The sequence below is a fragment of the Pongo pygmaeus genome, chromosome 23 (genome assembly GCF_028885625.2).
Source record: "Pongo pygmaeus isolate AG05252 chromosome 23, NHGRI_mPonPyg2-v2.0_pri, whole genome shotgun sequence".
Classification (NCBI taxonomy): Eukaryota; Metazoa; Chordata; class Mammalia; order Primates; family Hominidae; genus Pongo; species Pongo pygmaeus.
In genome coordinates this window covers 52,137,550-52,157,815 of record NC_085931.1, presented here as the reverse complement: position 1 = coordinate 52,157,815, position 20,266 = coordinate 52,137,550, and the positions used below count along the sequence as shown (strand labels likewise).

At 49.7% G+C, this 20,266-nt stretch overlaps 1 protein-coding gene across 3 annotated transcripts in view; it reads right to left on the bottom strand.

Annotated features, from left to right (window-relative positions):
* The window catches only part of L3MBTL2 (L3MBTL histone methyl-lysine binding protein 2), a 33,753-nt gene that overhangs the window by 9,744 nt on the left and 3,743 nt on the right, over positions 1-20,266 (bottom strand). The window contains exons 2-9 of one of the 3 annotated variants that reach the window (XM_054469913.2): positions 16,074-16,263; positions 12,172-12,409; positions 7,931-8,064; positions 5,815-5,938; positions 4,866-4,945; positions 2,523-2,640; positions 1,057-1,191; positions 637-725 (exon numbers count right to left, since the gene is read on the bottom strand). In XM_054469913.2, the coding sequence (XP_054325888.1) occupies positions 637-725; positions 1,057-1,191; positions 2,523-2,640; positions 4,866-4,945; positions 5,815-5,938; positions 7,931-8,064; positions 12,172-12,409; positions 16,074-16,097 (942 nt within the window). In that variant the 5' untranslated portion in view covers positions 16,098-16,263. Of the gene's footprint in view, positions 1-636; positions 726-1,056; positions 1,219-2,522; positions 2,641-4,865; positions 4,946-5,814; positions 5,939-7,930; positions 8,065-12,171; positions 12,410-16,073; positions 16,572-20,266 lie in introns of those variants that run through there. The other 2 variants (XM_054469912.2, XM_054469914.2) reach the window with 2 other exon arrangements.

Here is a 20,266-nt window from a genome sequence, read left to right as displayed (position 1 = left end):
GAAAAAAAAGGCTGGGCGCGGTGGCTCATGCCTGTAATCCCAGCACTTCGGGAGGCCGAGGCAGACAGATCATGAGGTCAGGAGATCGAGACCATCCTGGCTACCATGGTGAAACCCCATCTCTACTAAAAATACAAAAAAATTAGCTGGGCATGGTGGCAGGCGCCTGTAGTCCCAGCTAATTGGGAGGCTGAGGCAGGAGAATGGCGTGAACCCGGGAGGCAGAGATTGCAGGGAGCCGAGATCGTGCCACTGCACTCCAGCCTGGGGGACAGAGCAAGACTCTGTCTCCAAAAAAAAAAAAAAAAAAAAAGTATGTTAATAAAATCTATTGAGTGAACACTTCTGAAAAATTCTATGAGCAAAGGTAAGGTTCTGGAAGAGCAAAAGGCAGACAAAGCAGCATGACTGGAGCGGTAGGAGCAGAGTCTCGGTGGGGCAGTGGCCGACGCCAGGCTAGAAAGGCAGATGGCAACCATGTAGCAGCAGCATTTGTCTCCAGCCTTGCAAAATGTGGAGCTGCTGAAGATCATCAGGCAAGGGAGTCTTAGGTAACATGCTCCAGTGAGTGGTATGGAGGATGGAGAAAAATGGAAGAGCGGAAGGAGGGACATCAGTTAAGGGCTCACTGCTGACCTTGATGTGGAAGTCCACGGGAAGCGTCCTGGAGCCGACCAGCCGTTTCATGAGGTAGCCCTTCCAGTCGGTGAACTTGGCATGGATGGCTGTGGAGGCACCAGCAGAATCCTGGTTACACAGACTGACAACACCTCCACCGACAGGGGCACTAGCGCCGACCCAGAGTGGGGACCCCTCAGCAGTAGGGACTGAAAATAGCTGCCTCTTCAGGCCAGCAATGACCTCATCTGAGAACCTCAGATTCCACACGTGGATCTGCCCCCGGGCCTCTGGGATGGGGAGGGCAGGAAGCCAGGGGGCAAGTGGATTCTGTTCTAACAAGACAGAGGACTCCCATTCTACCTAACAGAAGCAGAGGACTCTCCCTCTACCAGGGGCCCTACGGGAACAAGAGAGGAAATGTTCTCATAAACTCACTCCGTGGGGGCACTAGGATCTTGCTGTTGATGGCACACCAGCCAATGGGGTGGACATCCACAGTTCCCAGGTTGCACCAGAAGTCATGGCTGGCGTCATTTTCAAAGCCTTCGTACCGAAGCAGCACCCGATACCCTGAAAGGAAAGGAAAGGAAAGGGCACCTGTGAGGGAGGGTGAGGTGGGGGAGGTATGTTCTTTTTTTTTTTTTTTTTTGAGTCGAAGTCTTGCTCTGTTGCTCAGCTGGAGTGCAGTGGCGCCATCTCAGCTCACTGCAAGCTCCGCCTCCCGAGTAGCTGGGACTACAGGCGCCTGCCACCTCGCCCAGCTAATTTTTTGTATTTTTAGTAGAGACGGGGTCTCACCATGTTAGCCAGGATGGTCTCGATCTCCTGACCTCGTGATCCGCCCGCCTCGGCCTCCCAAAGTGCTGGGATTACAGGCGTGAGCCACCCCGCCCGGCCTTTTTTTTTGTATTTTTAATAGAGACGTGGTTTCACTGTGTTAGCCAGGATGGTCTCGATCTCCCGACCTCATGATCTGCCCTTCTCGGCCTCCCGAAGTGCTGGGATTACAGGCGTGAGCCACTGCCTCTAGTTTGGGGAAGGTATGTTCTTAAGCCTTCTCTTTTCTCTATCCTAAGCTGGACTTCTGGCACCTATACTTCCAGGCAAGTGGATTCCTGTTGTCCACAACAGTCCTAGCCAAACAAATTCATGCTCCTAGTTCGGAAAGCGTTATGGCATGGTGCTGAGAGTTAATTCTCTATAACCTGATCATCCCTGGAATGAATTTTACTTTTTAAATTTTTTCATTTTTTGTAGAGACAGTATCTCACTATGTTGCCCTGGCTGGTCTCGAACTCCTGAGCTCAAACAATCCTCCTGCCTCTGCCTCCCAAAGTGCTGGGATTAGAGGTGTGAGCCACGAAACCTGGCCCTGGAACAAACTTTAAAAATTGGGGTTTCCAGCCAGGCACGGTGGCTCACGCCTGTAATCCCAGCACTTTGGGACGCAGAGAATCACCTGAAGTCAGGAGTTTGGGACCAGCCTGGCCAAGATGATGAAACCCCTTCTCTACTAAAAATACAAAAATTAGCCGTGTGTGGTGGCCAGGTGGCTTGTAGTCCCAGCTATTCGGGAGGCTGAGGCAGGAGAATCGCTTGAACCCAGGAGGTGGAGGTTGCAGTGAGCCAAGATCGTGCCACTGTACTCCAGCCTGGGTGACAGAGCAAGACACCATCTAAAAAAACAAAACAACAAAAACAAACAAACAAAATTGGGGTTTCCAAGCCTGCCAAGCTCTGTGTTCCCTTCTCCGGTAGAAGAATCCTTAGAAGTGGGGCAGAAATTCCAGTGGGTGGGATTTTTGTTTTATGAAGCCAACTCCTGCCTACAACACTGTTCACCCATCTAGAGATGTCACTCTGCAGACACATCCCTGGCCCTGCCCTGGCCAAACACTCACCTGCTGTCTGGATGACAGAGGCGATCCAGTACACTCGGCTGGGGAGCACAGCATCACTGTTGAGCACCTCCACCTTCATCCCTTTCATCACATCCTCCCACTGGTCATAGAGTGGGACCTGTGTGGCGATGAGAGTGTACCGAGAGAGTGAGCTAACTGCGCTAGCAGGGGAGACAGACTGCCTCACGGCCTCAGTCAAGTCCTCGTTTGCACCTCAACTTTTCGCATCACCCACTGTGTGCAGAACCAGCCACTAGAGATAAAGAGATGAGGTCTCCTGTCCTTGAAGAGCTGAGCCGGAAGTAGAGGTGGAGGTGGTGGGATGCAGGGTGATGGCTAGAGACCCAGAGTCAGACAGAACCGAGTCCTCATCTTTATAGGACTGGTTTCTTACTGTATCATTTTGGGCACGTGATGCCTTGGTGAGCCTCGATCACTTCGTCCCTGTGCCAGCCCGAGCAACGGTGGGGCACTGTTCTTAGCACAAATATACTTTCCTTCAATCATCACTCAAACCTGGGCTGTGGGCATTATGACCCCCTCGTTTACACACAGCCATCCACCTGCAAGTTTACTCTCTACCTCCCCTCCTAATAAAATGCTCCAGGGAGCTGGGCATGGTGGCTCACGCCTGTAATCCCAGCACTTTGGGAGGCCGAGATGGGCGGATCACCTGAGGTTGGGAGTTCGAGACCAGCCTGACCAACATGGAGAATCCCTGTCTCTACTAAAAATACAAAATTAGCCGGGCATGGTGGTGGCGCATGCCTGTAATCCCAGCTACTCGGGAGGCTGAAGCAGGAGAATCGTTTGAACCTGGGAGGGGGAGGCTGCTGTGAGCCGAGATAGTGCCATTGCACTCCAGCTCTGGGCAACAAGAGTGAAACTCCCATCTCAAAAAAATAAATAAAATAAAATAAAATGCCCCAGGACAGCACTGGACTGTTTCAGTTGCCTTCCCAGTACCTAATCCTCACTTTCCTGCCAATGGTACTTTTGATTCTCCTTTGGGAGAATCACTTTTTTTAGAGTCTTGCTCCATCACCCAGGCTGGAGTGCAGTGGCACAATCTCAGCTCATTACAACCTCCGCCTCCCAGGTTCAAGGGATTCTCCTGTCTCGGCCTTCCAAGTAGCTGGGATTACAGGTGCCCACCACCACTTCCAGCTAATTTTTGTACTTTTAGTAGAGATGGAGTTTTACCATGTTGGCCAGGCTGGTCTCGAACTCCTCACCTCAGGTGATCCGCCTGCCTCGGCCTCCCAAAGTGCTGGGATTACAAGGGTAAGCCACTGCGCCTGGCCAAATTCACCTTTTTTATTCTCAGCCCTGGCTTCAGCCAGTTGAGGTATCCCATTCCATCTCCCTGGTCACTTGAGTTTAGTTCATCACAGAACCCCAACACAGTTGCGCTAGCCCAGGCAACCAGGGGCAGGCTTTTTACAAAACAAATTGGATTATATGTGTTAGACACAAGTATGATGCAACTCCCTGGGAATGAAAATGCTGAGACTATTAGAGAATTCAGGGCAGAAAAGAGGCTCCCCCTCCAGCAGGAAGGATGTGCACCTTCATTAGCCATTCAGAGACGAGAGGAGTGAGTTAGCTGAGTCAAGAACCAGCTGTCATTGTTCAGGGCACTCCCCAGAGTTCACGGGCAGTTCTGAAAGGAGGCTGGGAAGTGGGCTTACTCTGGGTAAAAGACTCCCTACTTCCTCAAGACTAAAGAGGCCTCCTCCTGGATTTCCTGGAGCTTAGGAAAGTGGTGTGAAGACAAAACAAGAGTGCTGTTGTGGTTTCTGCTCTCCCGGCCTGCAGGCTCCCACACGCTACAGCTGCTGGATATTCGGTTCTTGCGCTCAAGCCCCGCCCCCAAGGGCCTTGCCCTTCGTTCTGGCTTTTAAATGATCCGCATCGAGGAACCTTTTACAGAAGTGGCTCCAGGAGCATCCACATCTGCCTCTCGGGGCCCTCGGGGCCCACGGGGCCCAGGCCAGCTACAGAAGCACCCTGCTTTCCATGGGAAAATGCTGCAAATGGGGGAGAAAGGAGAGAAGGGTTTCAGAGTGGAAAGACCCTTCAACATCAGCTAGCACCAAGTTCCATTATGTAAATAAACTGAAGGACTTCAGACCGGGAGTGAAGCCAAGCAGGTGATAGAAGTGTTTGTAGGAGGATTTTTTTGACATAAACATGAAATGCAGCGAGCGGTAATGCCATCCGTCTCCTGCCCAGACCTCCCCACTGTCACTGTCCAGCCTGAAGCCGCCCTGGTGAAGCAGGTGGAGGAGCAGCTCCATGCCCGGCTCTCCGGCCTCCCTCCCTCAGCTCCAGGGCACTCACGTGCTTGAAACAGCTGACGGGAGCAGCCTTGTAACTGTGATCCTTCAGGAACTTCCCCCAGTCGAAGCCCAAGACCAGAGCTGCAGAGCAGAAAGAGGACGAGTCAGACTGGGAGCCTGCGCAGCAGCCACTCCAGGAGCCTGGACCCCAAGGGCCCTGTGGGACCTGCAGAGGTAGGTCCCCCACCCCCTGTAGCCCCTCTCACAGCGCTGCCCACGACACCCTCCTTCACTCCCATACCTGCTCCACCAGTGGCCATGAGGGACCACTGTTGAGGACTGAATTGAAAGGTGGCAAGACTCTCAGGAGTAGAGGAACATTCAAAGGGAAATTTCTCGCCCTTCTTCCCCCAAAGAGGAAAACTGAAATATCCGTGGGCTTAAATTCCTCCCTTCTCCCTCAACCTGATTGGCCACACCCAATCTAAATGTGGGGGAGGGGGTGCGCACACACCAAGGCCCCTCCAACTGAGCTCCTGCCTGCTGAGCTCAATTTCAGTTAGAAACTCAGAACAATGATAGCGGAGTTGCTTTATGCATACATTTAACTTGCTTAGCAATTGCTACACACTCAGAAAAAAAGAGAGAGCCTCCTTTCCTTATCCCACCACCCCTCTCCAAACCTGCCTTCAAACCATATCTGGGCCTTCGTTGCCCCACGGAAACAGAAACCACAGGGATAAAAGCAAAGAGAAACAAAAACAGCCAATTCTTGGCTTTTGAATTATCATGGGTAGGAGTCCTGGTAATTTAAGGGTGTTTGAAGGGATTTTTCTGGGTAATTTCCACAATACTCAACAGGTGAGGAAGATGCAATCCGCGGTGACCCTGGCTAGGGCACTTTCTACCTGGCGGGTTTGCCCAGTCTTCATTCCTAGGAAAGGCCACCCCAAACCCAGTCTCCTCCCCAGCCATGGCAGCTTCCTAAGCAGGGCCCTCTGCTGTCTTACCGTCTTGTCCTGTTGGTGTCCCATCTGCCAGCTGTCCTGTCCCTTGGGAGTGGAGGAAGGCTCCAATTTTGGCAGACCAGGCAGCTTTGTGCAGGACTTTGGCTTTTTTGGTCGGTGGTTTTCCCTGGAGAGGAGGAGAGAGGCTCTGTGTAGCCCAGCGGCTGGGATCATGAGTCTGGATTTGGGCCGCCAAGTTGAAGTCCTGGGCTTGGGTCAGTGACTTAACCTCTTTTGGGCTTCAGTTTCTTCATGTGTGAAACAGTGATGACAATAACAATCCTGAGCTCAGGGGGTGGTTGCGGGGAAGGGTCGGGGGTGCTAGGCAGTGCTGCAGAGCAGGGAGAGACCCATGTTCTCTTTTTAAGCCTTTCTGTCCTCCCAGATTCAAGTCTCAGTCATCTCCTTCCTCCAGTGTCACTACTGATAGATCCAAAGCAAAGAATGGGCCTCACAGGGGGCCAGAAACGCTCATGAACTGGGAAGCAACCTTCTGTACATATGCGAATGTTCGGGAGAGGGCCCACGGCTTTCATCAGGTACTCAAAGGGGGTCCTCCCTTTCCAAAGGGAATGGCCACTGATCTGGTCTGTATTTTGTAACTTAAGTACTGAACAGGAAGGCCAGGAATTTACTAAAGAGATCAGTGAAGCAGAAATCTGGGTTTAAGTCGCAAACAAACCTAGGGGCAAATCCCAGTTCTACAATTTTTAGTTGTATACCTTTAAGTAAGTTACTAAAATTTCTGAGCCTTTATAAACAGGAATTTTTTTTAAATCAAATTTTTTAAGATCGTTATTGGACTGAGAATGTCAAGCCCTTAGCAAGTACTCCCAAACTATAGCTATTAATATTACCAATATTATTCTTAGCTCTCTGAAGAGAGGGATCTTTCGGTGCCTTGACTAAAATCTACAAAATGGGGAAACAATGGTAATAGTCTCACAAAGGCGACAGTGTATGAAGCAGTAAGCAGAAGGATCTGGGACACAGCAATTTCTAATAAACATTGGTGGTGCTCAAACTTTGCTGCACATTAGGATCACCTGGGAGCTCTTTCAATCTCTGTCCAGGCTACACGCCATCCCAGTTAAATCAGAATCTTTCGGAGTAGGACCCAAGCATCAATATATTTTTTTTACATAATTTTTTATCCCCCCAGGCTGGAGTGCAGTGGCACGATCTCGGCTCACTGCAACCTCCACTTCCCAAGTTCAAGCGAATCTCCTGCCTCAGCCTCCTGAGTAACTGGGACTACAGGCGCACAACACCACGCCTGGCTAATTTTTGTATTTTTAGTAGAGATGGGGTTTCATCATGTTGGCCGGGATGGTCTCGTTCTCCTGACCTTGTGATCCGCCCGCCTCAGCCTCCCAAAGTGCTGGGATTATAGGCGTGAGCCACAGTGCCCGACCAGCATCAATATTTTTTAAACTTTCCAGGTGATCCCAACATGCAGGCGAATTTGGGAAGCAGTGTTGCGGATGCTGGTCCCAGCTACGGGGAATCAGTGTAAGATCAGGCCCCTGAGATGAGGTTCCAGCCTCAATTCCGCCATTCTCGTCCTACAGAGCCACACTAGGTATGTCATTCTACCTCTCTGGACCTCAGTATACTTATCAATAAATGTGTGGGTTCAACACCACATCCAAGAATCTTTCCATCTCTAAAGATTCTATAAATGTCAGTAATTTAGAAAATTGGCAAGACTTTCTAGGTAGCTGCCTGTGACATGGAGTCAGATGAGGCACGGTCTTCCTGAAGCCACCATGGCTGGTGAACCTTGGGCCTGTTTCCCAATTTCCTTTGAAAGGATTTATAAAAGTGTGGGGTGAAGACCAAGGGTGTCAGACTCCCCCATAGTTCTTGTTTAAAAGGTACTGAATACACCAGACTCTGGGGGATGACGGTAGGTAATGGAGGGTAGCTTCAGGAACCTATAATTTAAAAAGCTCCACAAATGGATTCTTCTGTCCTCTGAAGTTTGAGAACATAATAAATACCAGCTGGCCACAAGCAAGGACCTTTTCAAACTTTCCCGGCCCTGGCCTTCAGTCACTTGGTGGTTCCTATCTCAGCACCAAAAGCACCGGGAAGGATCCAAGTGGCTGCCTCTCACCTGTAATCTAGCCAAGATACTGGCTTTCTTGGAATTGGAGGAGTAGCTCCTGGAGCAGGAGACGCTGCAGAACCTCTTGGTCTTGGAGAAGAAGGCTTCCCTTGTACCCACGATACCACACATCTCACAGACAGCTGGGAAGAGAACTTAGCACATGACTCACCCGATATGGCCACCTCAAAGCAAACAAAATGATGGGCCCTTCAAAACCTGGGGCACTGCATTAACCAGGTGAGCCCCTGCCCCCACAAAGGCTAATGGAATAAGAGGAGGAGTGGGAGGTACTGGTGCGTATATCCTGAATCTACCTGAACAAAGTGCTGCTGCTTGGCCTCCCTTGGCTGCAGATGTCAACAGAGGGGCTAATGAAAATCCATGAGGACGACTGGGGGAACAGGTGAGTGTTGAAAAGTTTGTGAGAGGAAACTGAGAAGAAACTAGGCATGGTAGCTCCTGTCTGTAATCCCAGCAGTTTGGGAGGCCAAGGAGGGAGGATTGCTTGAGGGCAAGAATTTGAGACCATCCTGGGCAACATAGCAAGACCTTGTTGCCAAAAAAAAAAAAAAGCCAGGTGTGATGGCACCAGCCTGTTGTCCCAGTTTCTTGGGAGGTTAAAGTTGGCGAGGGGAAACTGCTTGAGCCCAGGAGGTTGAGGCTGCAGTGAGCCATGACTGCACCACTGTACCTCTAGCCTGGGCAACAAAGTAAGACACTGTCTCAAAAAAAGTGAAAAAATTTATAGGAAGAAAAAGTGCCAAAGTCACTTAACCTCTGCGGCTCTATTTTCTCATCTATATAGTAAAGGGACTGAACTAGATCAGTGTTTTATTTATTTATTTTTGAGACGGAGCCTTGCTCTGTCACCCAGCCTAGAGTACACTGGCGCAATCTCGGCTCACTGCAAGCTCTGTCTCCCGGGTTCACGCCATTCTCCTGTAACAGCCTTCCGAGTAGCTGGGACTACAGGCACTGCCACCACACCCAGCTAATTTTTTTGTTTTTAGTAGAGACAGGGTTTCACCATGTTAGCCAGGATGGTCTCAATCTCCTGACCTCGTGATCTGCCCGCGTCGGCCTCCCAAAGTGTTGGGATTACAGGCGTGAGCCAATGCACCCAGCTAGATCAGTGTTTTAATCGTGACTTCACTTTTTTTTTTTTTTGAGATGGAGTTTTGCTCTTGTTGCCCAGTCTGGAGTGCAGTGGCGCCATCTTGGCTCATTGTAACCTCCGACTCCTGGGTTCAGGGGATTCTCCTGCCTCAGCCTCCTGAGTAGCTGGGACTATAGGCGCCCGACACCACGCCCGGCTAATTTTTTGTATCTTTAGTAGAGACGGGGTTTCACCATGTTGAGCAGGCTGGTCTTGAACTCCTGACCTCAGGTGATCCGCCTGCCTCGGCCTCCCAAAGTGTTGGGATTACAGGCGTGAGCCACCATGCCTGGCCCATGACTTCACTATTAGACCCACCTGGGGAGCTTTTAAAAATGCCTGAGCTGGCTGGGCGCGGTGGCTCACACCTGTAATCTCAGCACTTTAGGAGGCCGAGGCGGGAGGATCACAAGGTCAGGAGATCGAGACCATCGTGGCCAACATGATGAAACCCCGTCTCTACTAAAAATACAAAAAAGTTAGCCGGGCATGGTGGTGGGCGTCTATAATCCCAGCTACTCAGGAGGCTGGGGCAGGAGAATCCCTTTAACCTGTGAGGCAGAGGTTGCAGTGAGCTGAGATGGCACCACTGCACTCCAGCCTGGGCAACAAAAGTGAAACGCTGTCTCAAAAAAAAAAAAAGCCTGAACCTAAAATTCTAATGAATTGGTCTGTGATGGGATACTGGCACCTGTAGTTTGTTAAAAGCTCCCCTAGATGATTCTAATGTGCAGAACCCCTGGTCTAAGTGGTCTCTAATGGTTCCTTCTAGTTCTAAATCCTAAGATTCTAAGAGAAGGGCTGGAAGAGGATAGAAGGGAGAAAGATAAAAGGCAAGGGATGAAAAGAAGACAATATAAATAGAAAGGAAATAAGGCAGGGCGCGGTGGCTCACACCTGCAATCCCAGCACTTTGGGAGGCCGAGGCAGGCGGATCACATAGTCAGGAGATCGAGACCATCCTGGCTAACACGGTGAAACCCCGTCTCTACTAAAAAATACAAAAAATTAGCTGAGCATGGCGGAGGGCACCTGTAGTCCCAGCTACTTGGGAGGCTGAGGCAGGAGAATGGCATGAACCCAGGAGGTGGAGCTTGCAGTGAGCCGAGATCACGCCACTACACTCCAGCCTTGGTGACACAGCAAGACTCTGTTTCAAAAAAAAAAAAAAAAAAAAAAGCCGGGTGCGGTGGCTCACGCCTGTAATCCCAGCACTTTGGGAGGCCAAGGAGGGCGGATCACAAGGTCAGGAGATCGAGACCATCCTGGCTAACATGGTGAAACCCCGTCTCTACTAAAAATACAAAAAAAATTAGCTGGGTGTGGTGGCGGATGCCTGTAGTCCCAGCTGCTGGGGAGGCTGAGGCAGGAGAATGGCTTGAACCCAGGAGGCGGAACTTGCAGTGGGCCTAAATCGTGCCACTGCATTCCAGCCTGGGTGACAAAGGGAGACTCCGTCTCAAAAAAAAAAAAAAAAGGAAATAAGATTCAACTGCAAAGAGTATTAGATTACTCTTCTAACGAGTTTGGGGCTGGGTGCGGTGGCTCATGCCTGTAATCCTAGCACTTTGGGAGGCCAAGGTGGGTGATCACTTGAGCTTGGGAGTTCAAGACCAGCCTGGGCAATATGGCAAAACCCTGTCTCTACAAAAAAAAATACAAAAATTAGCCAGGCATGGTGGCGTGCGCATGTAGTCTCAGCTACTCAGGAGGCTGAGGTGGAAGGATTGCCTGAGCCCAGGAGGTCAAGGCTGCAGTGAGCCATTTTCACACCACTGCACTCCAGCCAGGGTGACAGAGTGAGACCCTGTCTCAAAATAAAACAAAAAAAGTTTGGGATCTAAGGGATGGCAGTGTCCTCACAGACTATCTAGCCTGCCTCTCTTCACAGGCAGTCCATACATGGGAGGCCCTGACACAGGGGTTCAGCAGCTGTCCAAGCATCACATTTCCGAAGTCAACTGGCTTCCAGATGATCCATAGGGTTTCTCATCTGCCTGCCCCCAACCCAATCCTCCTACCCAGGGTCACTTTATCATGTATTACCTCCCCACTCCCACCCTGACTTCCAAACCACAAGTTGTTTGTCCCTTCTCAGAAAGTAACCAAAACACTTGAGGTTTCCTATCTTCTCAATATCCAGGTTGGAAATCCACGATATACTTAGACAAAAAAGCAGCACCATGCTACTCAGTGGCATCTAATCTGTGCTGAATACACATTAGTTGTATGAAAGAATGAATGAAGTCACAATTTGAAATTAGACTAAGGCCGGGCACAGTGGCTCACTCCTGTAATTCCAGCACTTTGGGAAGCCGAGGTGGGTGAATCACCTGAGTTCAGGAGTTCCAGACCAGCCTGGCTGACATGCTGAAACCCCGCCTCTACTAAAAATACAAAAGTTAGGCCGGGCGCGGTGGCTCACGCCTGTAATCCCAGCACTTTGGGAGGCTGAGGCGGGTGGATCACGAGGTCAGGAGATCGAGACCATCCTGGCTAACATGGTGAAACCCTATCTCTACTAAAAATACAAAAAATTAGCCGGGCGTCGTGGCAGGTGCCTGTAGTCCCAGCTACTAGGGAGGCTGAGGCAGGAGAATGGCGTGAACCCAGGAGGCAGAGCTTGCGGTGAGCCGAGATCGCGCCACTGCACTCCAGCCTGGGTGACAGAGCGAGACTCCGTCTCAAAAAAAAAAAAAAATAAATAAATAAATAATACAAAAGTTAGCTGGGTGTGGTGGTAGGAATACCCAGCTACTCGGAAGGCTGAGGCACGAGAATCACTTGAACTCAGGAGGTGGAGGTTGCAGTGAGCTGAGATCATGCCACTGTACTCCATCCTGGGCAACAGGGCAAGACTCAAGTCTCAGAAAAAAAAAGAAATCAGACTTCAGCAAAGGAAGTTAACACAGTGGCTATCTGGGGTGCTTCTTCTCCCTTACAGGTCCTTACACATCTGATCCCTTAGAAATCAGTTAACAGCCTTTTACATCTGGATGGCTCTGCCCATATAGCCTATATCCATCCCCCTCTTCCTCTATAATCTCCTCTATAATCCTCCTCTCCATCCTCGGGGACACTCTGAAGGCACCTGGCTCAGAACCACTGCCATCCAAGGAGCGAGGAGTCCCGGGGCTGAGCAAATGCAGCGGGGAGGTCGGCAGTTCCCCTGCTTCCCGATCCTCATTTTCTGCTTCACTTGACTCCTCCAGATAGGAGCTGCTCTCACTGCCCACACTGCTGTTATAACTCCGGAAACTATCATAGCCACCAAACAGCTCCAAGTCATCATCTTCCTCTTCTTCCATTGGTTCTGAAGATGGGGTCTCCTAATGGAGGATGACACAAACCAGGTAGAATTATGACTGGCTTTAGTGCATGGGGGGAGAAGCTGCAGATCTGCTATCAGCCCCTCACACTTTCGGGAACCTTTCAAATACCCCTTTTACAAACACCAAGATCATTACTCCTATTTACACACTTCTCCACCGTGATGCAATTCAACAGCTTAACAAGACAGAAAATATGTGTTAGGAATTCACCAGGCTCCTCTGGATTTACAAATGATGATATTTTGACATGGTTCAGATAGAATATTGTATAACAATGTGGGCCAGGTGCGGTGGCTCACGCCTGTAATCCTAGCACTTTGGGAGGCTGAGGCCGGCAGATCACCTGAGGTCAGGAGTTCGAGACCAGCCTGGCCAAGAGGGTGAAACCCTGTCTCTACTAAAAAATACAAGAAAAAATTAGCCAGGCGTGGTGGCGGGCACCTCTAGTCCAGCTACTTGCGAGGCTGGGGCAGAGAATCGCTTGAACCCAGGAGGCAGAGGTTGTAGTGAGCCGAAATCGTGCCACTGCACTCCAGTCTGCGTGACAGAGCAAGACTCTATCTCAAAAAAAAAAAAAAAAAAAAAAAAGTGAAATATCCTAAGGTACTTCACAAAGACTTTCTGGGGTAGAAGATATATTATAAATTAATTCTTAGCCAGGCACGGTGGCCCACACCTGTAATCCCAGTACTTTCGGAGGCCAAGGTGTGTGGATCACAAGGTCAGGAGTTCAAGACCAACCTGGCCAAGATGGTGAAACCCCGTCTCTACTAAAAATACAAAAATTGGCCGGGTGTGGTGGCGGGTGCCTGTAATGCCAGGTACTTGGGAGGCGGAGGCAGAGAACTGCTTGAACCCGGGAGGCGGAGGTTGCAGTGAGCTAAGATTGCGCCACTGCACTCCAGTCTGGTGACAAGAGTGAGATGCTGTCTCAAAAAGAAAAATTCTTCCCCGTTCAATATACATCAAAATGATCTCAACTCAGAAACAATTTAAGTCACAGAAAAGTTAATTTGGGACCTAGACTGCTCCAAAGAGGATCGGAGAGGCAGATGACACACAGATAACTGTGGCATCTTGGTGTGTACTATAGCGCTAGATTCAGCTCTGATCCTAACTAGCTATAGGGCCTTGGGCAAGTCATTTAACTTCTGTGGGCTTCAACTTTCTCATCTATAAAATAAAAATATTTGACTCATGAGATGCAAATGAGATAATGTATATGAATCTACCCAGCATGTAACAGAAAATGTGTGAAGAGGCTGGATACGGTGGTTCACATCTGTAATCCCAGCACTTTGGGAGGCTGAGGCAGGTGGATTGCTTGAGCCCAGGAGTTTGAGACCAGCCTTGGCAACACAGCAAGACCCCATCGCTACAAAAGAAAAAAAAATTAGCCAGGTGTGGTGGCATGAGCCTGTAGTCCCAGCTTCTTGGAGCTGAGGTGGAAGGACTGCTTGAGCCTGGGAGGTCTAAGGCTATAGTGAGCCATAACCATGCCACTGCAATCCAGCCTGAGCAAGAGAATGCCATTCTGTCTCCAAAGAAAAAAAAAAAAAACTGCGTGCAGTGGCTCACGCCTGTAATCCCAGCACTTTGGGAGGCCGAGACAGGAGGATTGCTTGAGCCTAGGAGTTCAAGACCAGACTGGACAACATAGGGAAACCCTGTCTCTGCAAAAAATGGAAAAAATTAGCTGGGCGTTTTGGTTAGGGAGGCTGAGGTAGGAGGATCTCTTGAGCCAGGGAGGTCAAGGCTGCAGTTAGCTATGATTGCACCACTGCATTCCAGCCTGGGTGACAGAGAGCAACCCTGCCTCAAAAAAAAAAAAGGATTTGGGGGAGAAGAAAGAGACAATACAGGCAAAGCACTCAGAATAGTGACTTGAATATAGTAAGTGCTCAATAAAGGTTGCCAATTTTTACTGGTTGAAAGCATAGACTCTGCTTTGCCTGGGTTTGAATCCTGGCTCTAACATTTATTAACTGTGTGATTTTGTGCGTATTTTATCTTGCTGCTGTCATCATTACAAGAGAGGTAATAAGCTTTCTTTAGAGAATTCTTACGAAGATTGAGATAAGATATGTAAAGCCTAATTCTATTTCCAGCAGTCAGTAACAGCTCTAAAAGTGTGACTTGCTATTCTCATTCTCCACATGATTATTCTCCTTTACCTTTGCAAAATGTTTGAGCTATTCCACCTTATATTTGCAACTACACATGCAAATATGCTAGAAAGGAAACAATTCCTTTTTTCCTTTTTTTTTTGAGACGGAGTCTCGCTCTGTTGTCCAGGCTGGAGTGCAGTGGCCCGATCTCGGCTCACTGCAAGCTCCGCCTCCCAGGTTCATGCCATTCTCCCACCTCAGCCTCCCGCCTGCCACCACGCCCGGCTAATTTTTTTGTATTTTTAGTAGAGATGGGGTTTCACCATGTTAGCCAGGATGGTCTCGATCTCCTGACCTCGTGATCCGCCTGCCTCGGCCTCCCAAAGTGCTGGGATTACAGGCGTGAGCCACTGCGCCCAGCAAGGAAACAATTCAAATATAGGTACCCTTGTCAGGCAGGGTGACAGAGACCACCTATAGTCCCAGCTACTTAGGAGGCTGAGGTGTAAGGATTGCTTGAGCCCAAGAGTTCGAGGCTGCAGTGCATTGTCATCACGCCTGTGAGTAACCACTGCACTCCAGCCAGGGCAACATAGGAACACCCCGTCTCTTAAAACAAATATAAGGTGCCCAGAAACCAAATGATTAAAGGATGAGGCGGGGTGCAGTGGCTCACGCCTGTAATCCCAGCACTTTGGGAGGCCGAGGTGAAGCGGGCAGATCACCTGAGGTCAGGAGTTCAAGACCAGTCCGACCAACATGGCGAAACCTCGTCTCTACTAAAAATACAAAAATTAGCCGGGTGTGGTGGCACATGCCTGTAATCCCAGGAACATGGGAGGTGGAGACAGAATTGCTTGAACCCGGGAGACGGAGGTTGCAGTGAGCCTAGATCGTGCCACTGCACTCCAGCCTGGGCGACAGAGCGAGACTCCGTCTGAAAGAAAAAAAAGGATGAGTGGGTTCCAGGTTGCAGTACAGTGTGAAAAGCATAACAGGCAAAGTTTCGGAGGCGGACAGACTTAGTGCCAACCTCCCTCACTTTCCAGCCGGGGTAACTTCCTGGGGCGTCGCACCACCTCTAAGCCTCAGTGGCTTGAACGACAAAAACGAAAGAATAATACATGATTGCTGTGAGTGTACTGGAAGATAATGCACGTGAACGTTACAGACAAGGAGTGATGTTCACCCAATTTTAATCTCCCTTCACTTCCCACCTCATGTAACAGGCCTCACAAGCCCTAAACAACACGGCCACGAGACAAGCAGGATAAGGAAGATTCAGGAGCTCTCAGATCCTAAACCTAGCTCCCCTTCCCCCAGGCCAAGGACGGCAGTTCCTCCCTGAACTCCTCGCCGAACGCTGGCCCCAGCAGGAGAGAAGCAAAAAGTAACGCCGATTGCCTCTGGCCCTGGCTCAGTTTAACTACCTCAGTTTATCCATCCTTCCACCCTCCACCCTCCAGGCGTCGCTAAAAGCCCTAAAGAAGGGCCCACAGAGCGAGGCTCTCGGGGTTCCCTTTCCCAGTCACGCTAAGTCGTCTCCTTCTCACCTCAATACTCGGGGGCTTCTCCATGAGACCTCAGTTTCGCCAAGCGTCACCAGGTGCAGGAAGCCATATTGGCCTCGTCGCTCTCCGCGAGAGCACTCATTGGTGACCTCCCTGAGCCGCGGGCCAATCACACTTCAGGAAGGAGGAAAAGCCGGTTCCGTGCCTGCTCGCGCCATTCTCTCCCTGTGGGCTGGGAAGCCGCGGGCGGTTAAGGGAATTGTAGTTCGCATGTGTGCAGGGTGAGGCGTTACCATAGCGACGTGGAAACCAGGGGCGCTGGAAACCTGGTGCGCCTCACGCCGAGTGTTCCAATTACGCCAACCTCTTGACTTCACTGGGATGTTATTCTTCCCTAAACGGTTATTGAGCACCTATGATACTCACTGTTCCAGACTCTAGGAATAACCTCGTACTCTTCCGGGTTACATATTTAAGGTGCCTTTTTGCTGGGATGCATAGCAGAGGGACTCATTTCCAACTCAGGCAGAAACTGGAATACTCCAGATTAAAAAGAAGAAAAAAAGAAAGAAAGAAACTGGAATACTGTGTGTGTGTGTGTGTGTTTTCTTGAGACGAAATCTTGCCCTGTCGCCCAGGCTGGAGTGCAGTGGTGCGATCTCCGTTCACTGCAACCTCCGCCTTCCGGGTTCAAGTGATTCTCCTGCCTCAGCCTCCCAAGTAGCTGGGACTACAGGCGCCCGCCACCAAGCCCGGCTAATTTTTGTATTTTTTAGTACAGACGGGGTTTCACCAGGCTGGTCTTGAACTCCTGACCTCGTGATCCACCCGCCTCGGCCTCCCAAAGTGCTGGGATTACAGGCGTGAGCCACCGCGCCCGGCTGAAACCGGAATATTCTTTTTCTCAATACTGTAAATGTCCAGCCTGCTCAAAATCTTACAACATTCCTCCTTCACCACTCTCTCCTGGGTAAAAACCTCGAATCTGAGGCGCTCTGCCTCATCCCGTTAGGGTTTCCCACAACCTCCTTAGACACCCTGAGTTCTACGTGCTGTTGTGGAGCTTTGCAAACATCTTTTCAAACCCTTAGACATCCTATCACCGTTTGAAAGAAGAAGTGGTGGCTCTTCAGGTTTAGGCACTTTCGAAGATCACACAGGATTGGGATTCCAAATTTAGTACAAATTCCTTCCCTATGCTATGCCGTGTCCCAATGAATTAATTGAGACTCTAAATGCAATATGTGGAGGCTGAATACATATAAAATATATGCCTAAATTTGAAGTCTGCCGTGGAGATGTGAAACTCTTCCTAGATGTCTTTCTTTCCTTCAACACCTTCCATCCTAAACCCCTGTATCCATGCTGTCAACGTGTTGGTTTTTCTACCTACAAAATATATCCTGTATTTCCTCCACCACTACCACTCTAATACAAGCCACTGGCCCATTACAGCAGCCCTTCAACTGGTCACTCTTTCTTTCTTTCTTGTATTGATTGATTGATTGATTGATTAAGATGGAGTCTCCCTCTGTCACCCAGGCTGGAGTGCAGTGGGATCTCCGCTCGCAACCTCCGCCTCCCGTGGTCACCCTTTTTAAATCTTCACCTTTAATCCACACAGGTGATCTTTAAAACTCATTGACCTGGCCAGGTGCAGTGGATCATGCCTGTAATCCCAGCACTTTGGGAGGCCAAGGCGGACAGATCACACAAGGTCAGGAGATTGAGACCAGCCTGGTCAAGATGGTGAAACCCTATCTCTATTAAAAATACAAAAATTAGCTGGGTGTGGTGACGGGTGTCTGTAATCCCAGCTACTTGGGAGGCTAAGGCAGGAGAATCGCTTGAACAAGGGAGTCAGAGGTTGCAGTGAGCCGAGATTGCACCACTACACTCCAGCCTGGGCAACAGAGCAAGACTCCATCTCAAAATAAATAAACAAATAAATAAATGTTCTGGAATAAGATAGTGGTGAAAAAAAAAGAAAAAGGTTGGTTCAGCAAGTGCAAAGGCCACATTGGTAGAAGAGCAAGTGCAAAGGTCCTGGGGCCAACTCAAGCTTGGTATGCAATAAACAGAAAGACAGAGAGAGTAGATGGATAGAGCAAAAGATGGAGAGGGTGATACAAGGCGAGGTTTTAGAGAAAGCTGGGACCAGGCCATTCAGGGTCTTGTGGAGTGCTTGGATTTTATTCTGTGCAAGGGAAAGGCATTAGAGTTTTTTTTGTTTGTTTGTTTGTTTAGACAGAGTTTCACTCTCATTGCCCATGCTTGAGTGCAATGGCGCGATCTCAGCTCATCACAACCTCTGCCTCCCAGGTTCAAGCAATTCTCCTGCCTCAGCCTCCCAAGTAGCTAGGATTACAGGAATGCACCACCACGCCTGGCTAATTTTTGTTGTTGTTGTTGTTGTTGTTGTTGTTTTGTATTTTTAGTAGAGATGGGGTTTCTCCATGTTGGTCAGGCTGGTCTCGAACTCTTGACCTCAGGTGATTCGCCCACCTGGGCGAATGGTCTTGATCTCCTGACCTTGTGATCCGCCTGCCTTGGCCTCCCAAAGTGCTGGAATCACAGGCCTGAGCCACTGCACCCGGCTAAAAATTTTAAAAAATTAGCCAAGTGTGGTGGCGTGCACCTGTGGTCCCAGATACTCTGGAGGCTGAGGAGGGAGGATTGCTTGAGCCCAGGAGGTTGAGGCTACAGTGAACCATGTTCATGCCACTGCACTCTACCCTGGTGACAGAGAAAAAAAAAAATTGTCTGGCTGGACATGGTGGCTCACACCTGTAATCCCAGCACTTTGGGAGGCTGTGGCAGGTGGATAACTTGATATCAGGAGTTCTGCCAGATGCGGTGGCTCATACCTGTAATCCCAGGACTTTGGGAGGCCAAGGTGGGAGGATCACCTGAGGTCAGGAGTTCAAGACCAGCGTGGCTGACATGGTGAAACCCCATCTTTACTAAAAATACAAAATTAGCCGGGCTTGGTGAGGCGTGCCTGTAATCCCAGCTACTCGGGAGGCTGAGGCAGGAGAATCGCTTGAACCTGGGAGGCGGAACTTGCAGTGAGCTGAGATCGTGCCATTGCACACCAGCCTAGAAAAAAAAAAAAGGGGAATTCTAGACCACCTTGGCCAACATGGTGAAAACCCTGTCTTGATTTTAAAAAAATACAAAATATTAGCCTGGCGTGGTGGCACAAGCGTATAGTCCCAGCTACTTGGGAGGCTGAGGTGGGTGGATCACTTGAGGTCAGGAGTTTGAGACCAGCCTGGCTAACATGGTGAAAACCCATCTCTACTAAAAATAGAAAAATACTGGCCAGGCACAGTGGCTCATGCCTGTAATCCGAGCACTTTGGGAGGCTGAGGCAGGTGGATCACCTGAGGTCAGGAGCTTGAGACCAGCCTGACCAATATGGTGAAACCCCATCTGTGCTAAAACTACAAAAATTAGCCAGATATGGTGACATGCGCCTGTAGTACCAGCTACTCAGGAGGCTGAGACAGGAGAATTGCTTGAATCAGGGTGGCGGAGGACGCAGTGAGCCGAGATTATGCCACTGCACTCCAGCCTGGGCGACAGGGCGAGATTTTCTCTCAAAAAAAAAAAAAAACCAACAACAACAAAAAAGCTGTCTGGGTGGAATAGCACAATGGCAGGGCATAGAGCAGAGGAGGTGAGTTCAAGAGATTTATGTACATAGTCTGGAACAGAAGAGCACGTTTGTGTTGCTATTGGGAGTGGTCCAGTAGAGAGAGACAGATCAATGATCCCAGACAGAGGGACAGTGATGCACAGAGGGAGGGCCTTAAAAGAGAGGAGTGTATTAGGTCCACATGCAGAGGGATGAATTAGTCCAGCCAAAAAGGGTACCTTTGCTGCAGGATGAAACCCCTGCCCAGGAGCTCCATAGCAGAAGGAACTGCCACACTGTTACTGTTTTGGAGTGGCCACTGTTGCTTAGCAACCTGTGCTTAATAAGATGTTTCAACTGAATTCCTAATAAACGGCCATTTCAACTTACGCCAACGGTTCCTGTCACTGGTGTTCCTGCTCTGCTTATTTCCAACGCTGAAACTGGATGCTCAGGTTTTTACTTCCTTGTACTGTTGATGTATGCATTTTTTGTTTTTGTTTTTGTTTTTTGGAGACGGATTTTCGCTCTTGTTGCCCAAGCTAGAGTGCAATGGTGTGATCACAGCTCACTGCAACCTCTGCTTCCTGGGTTC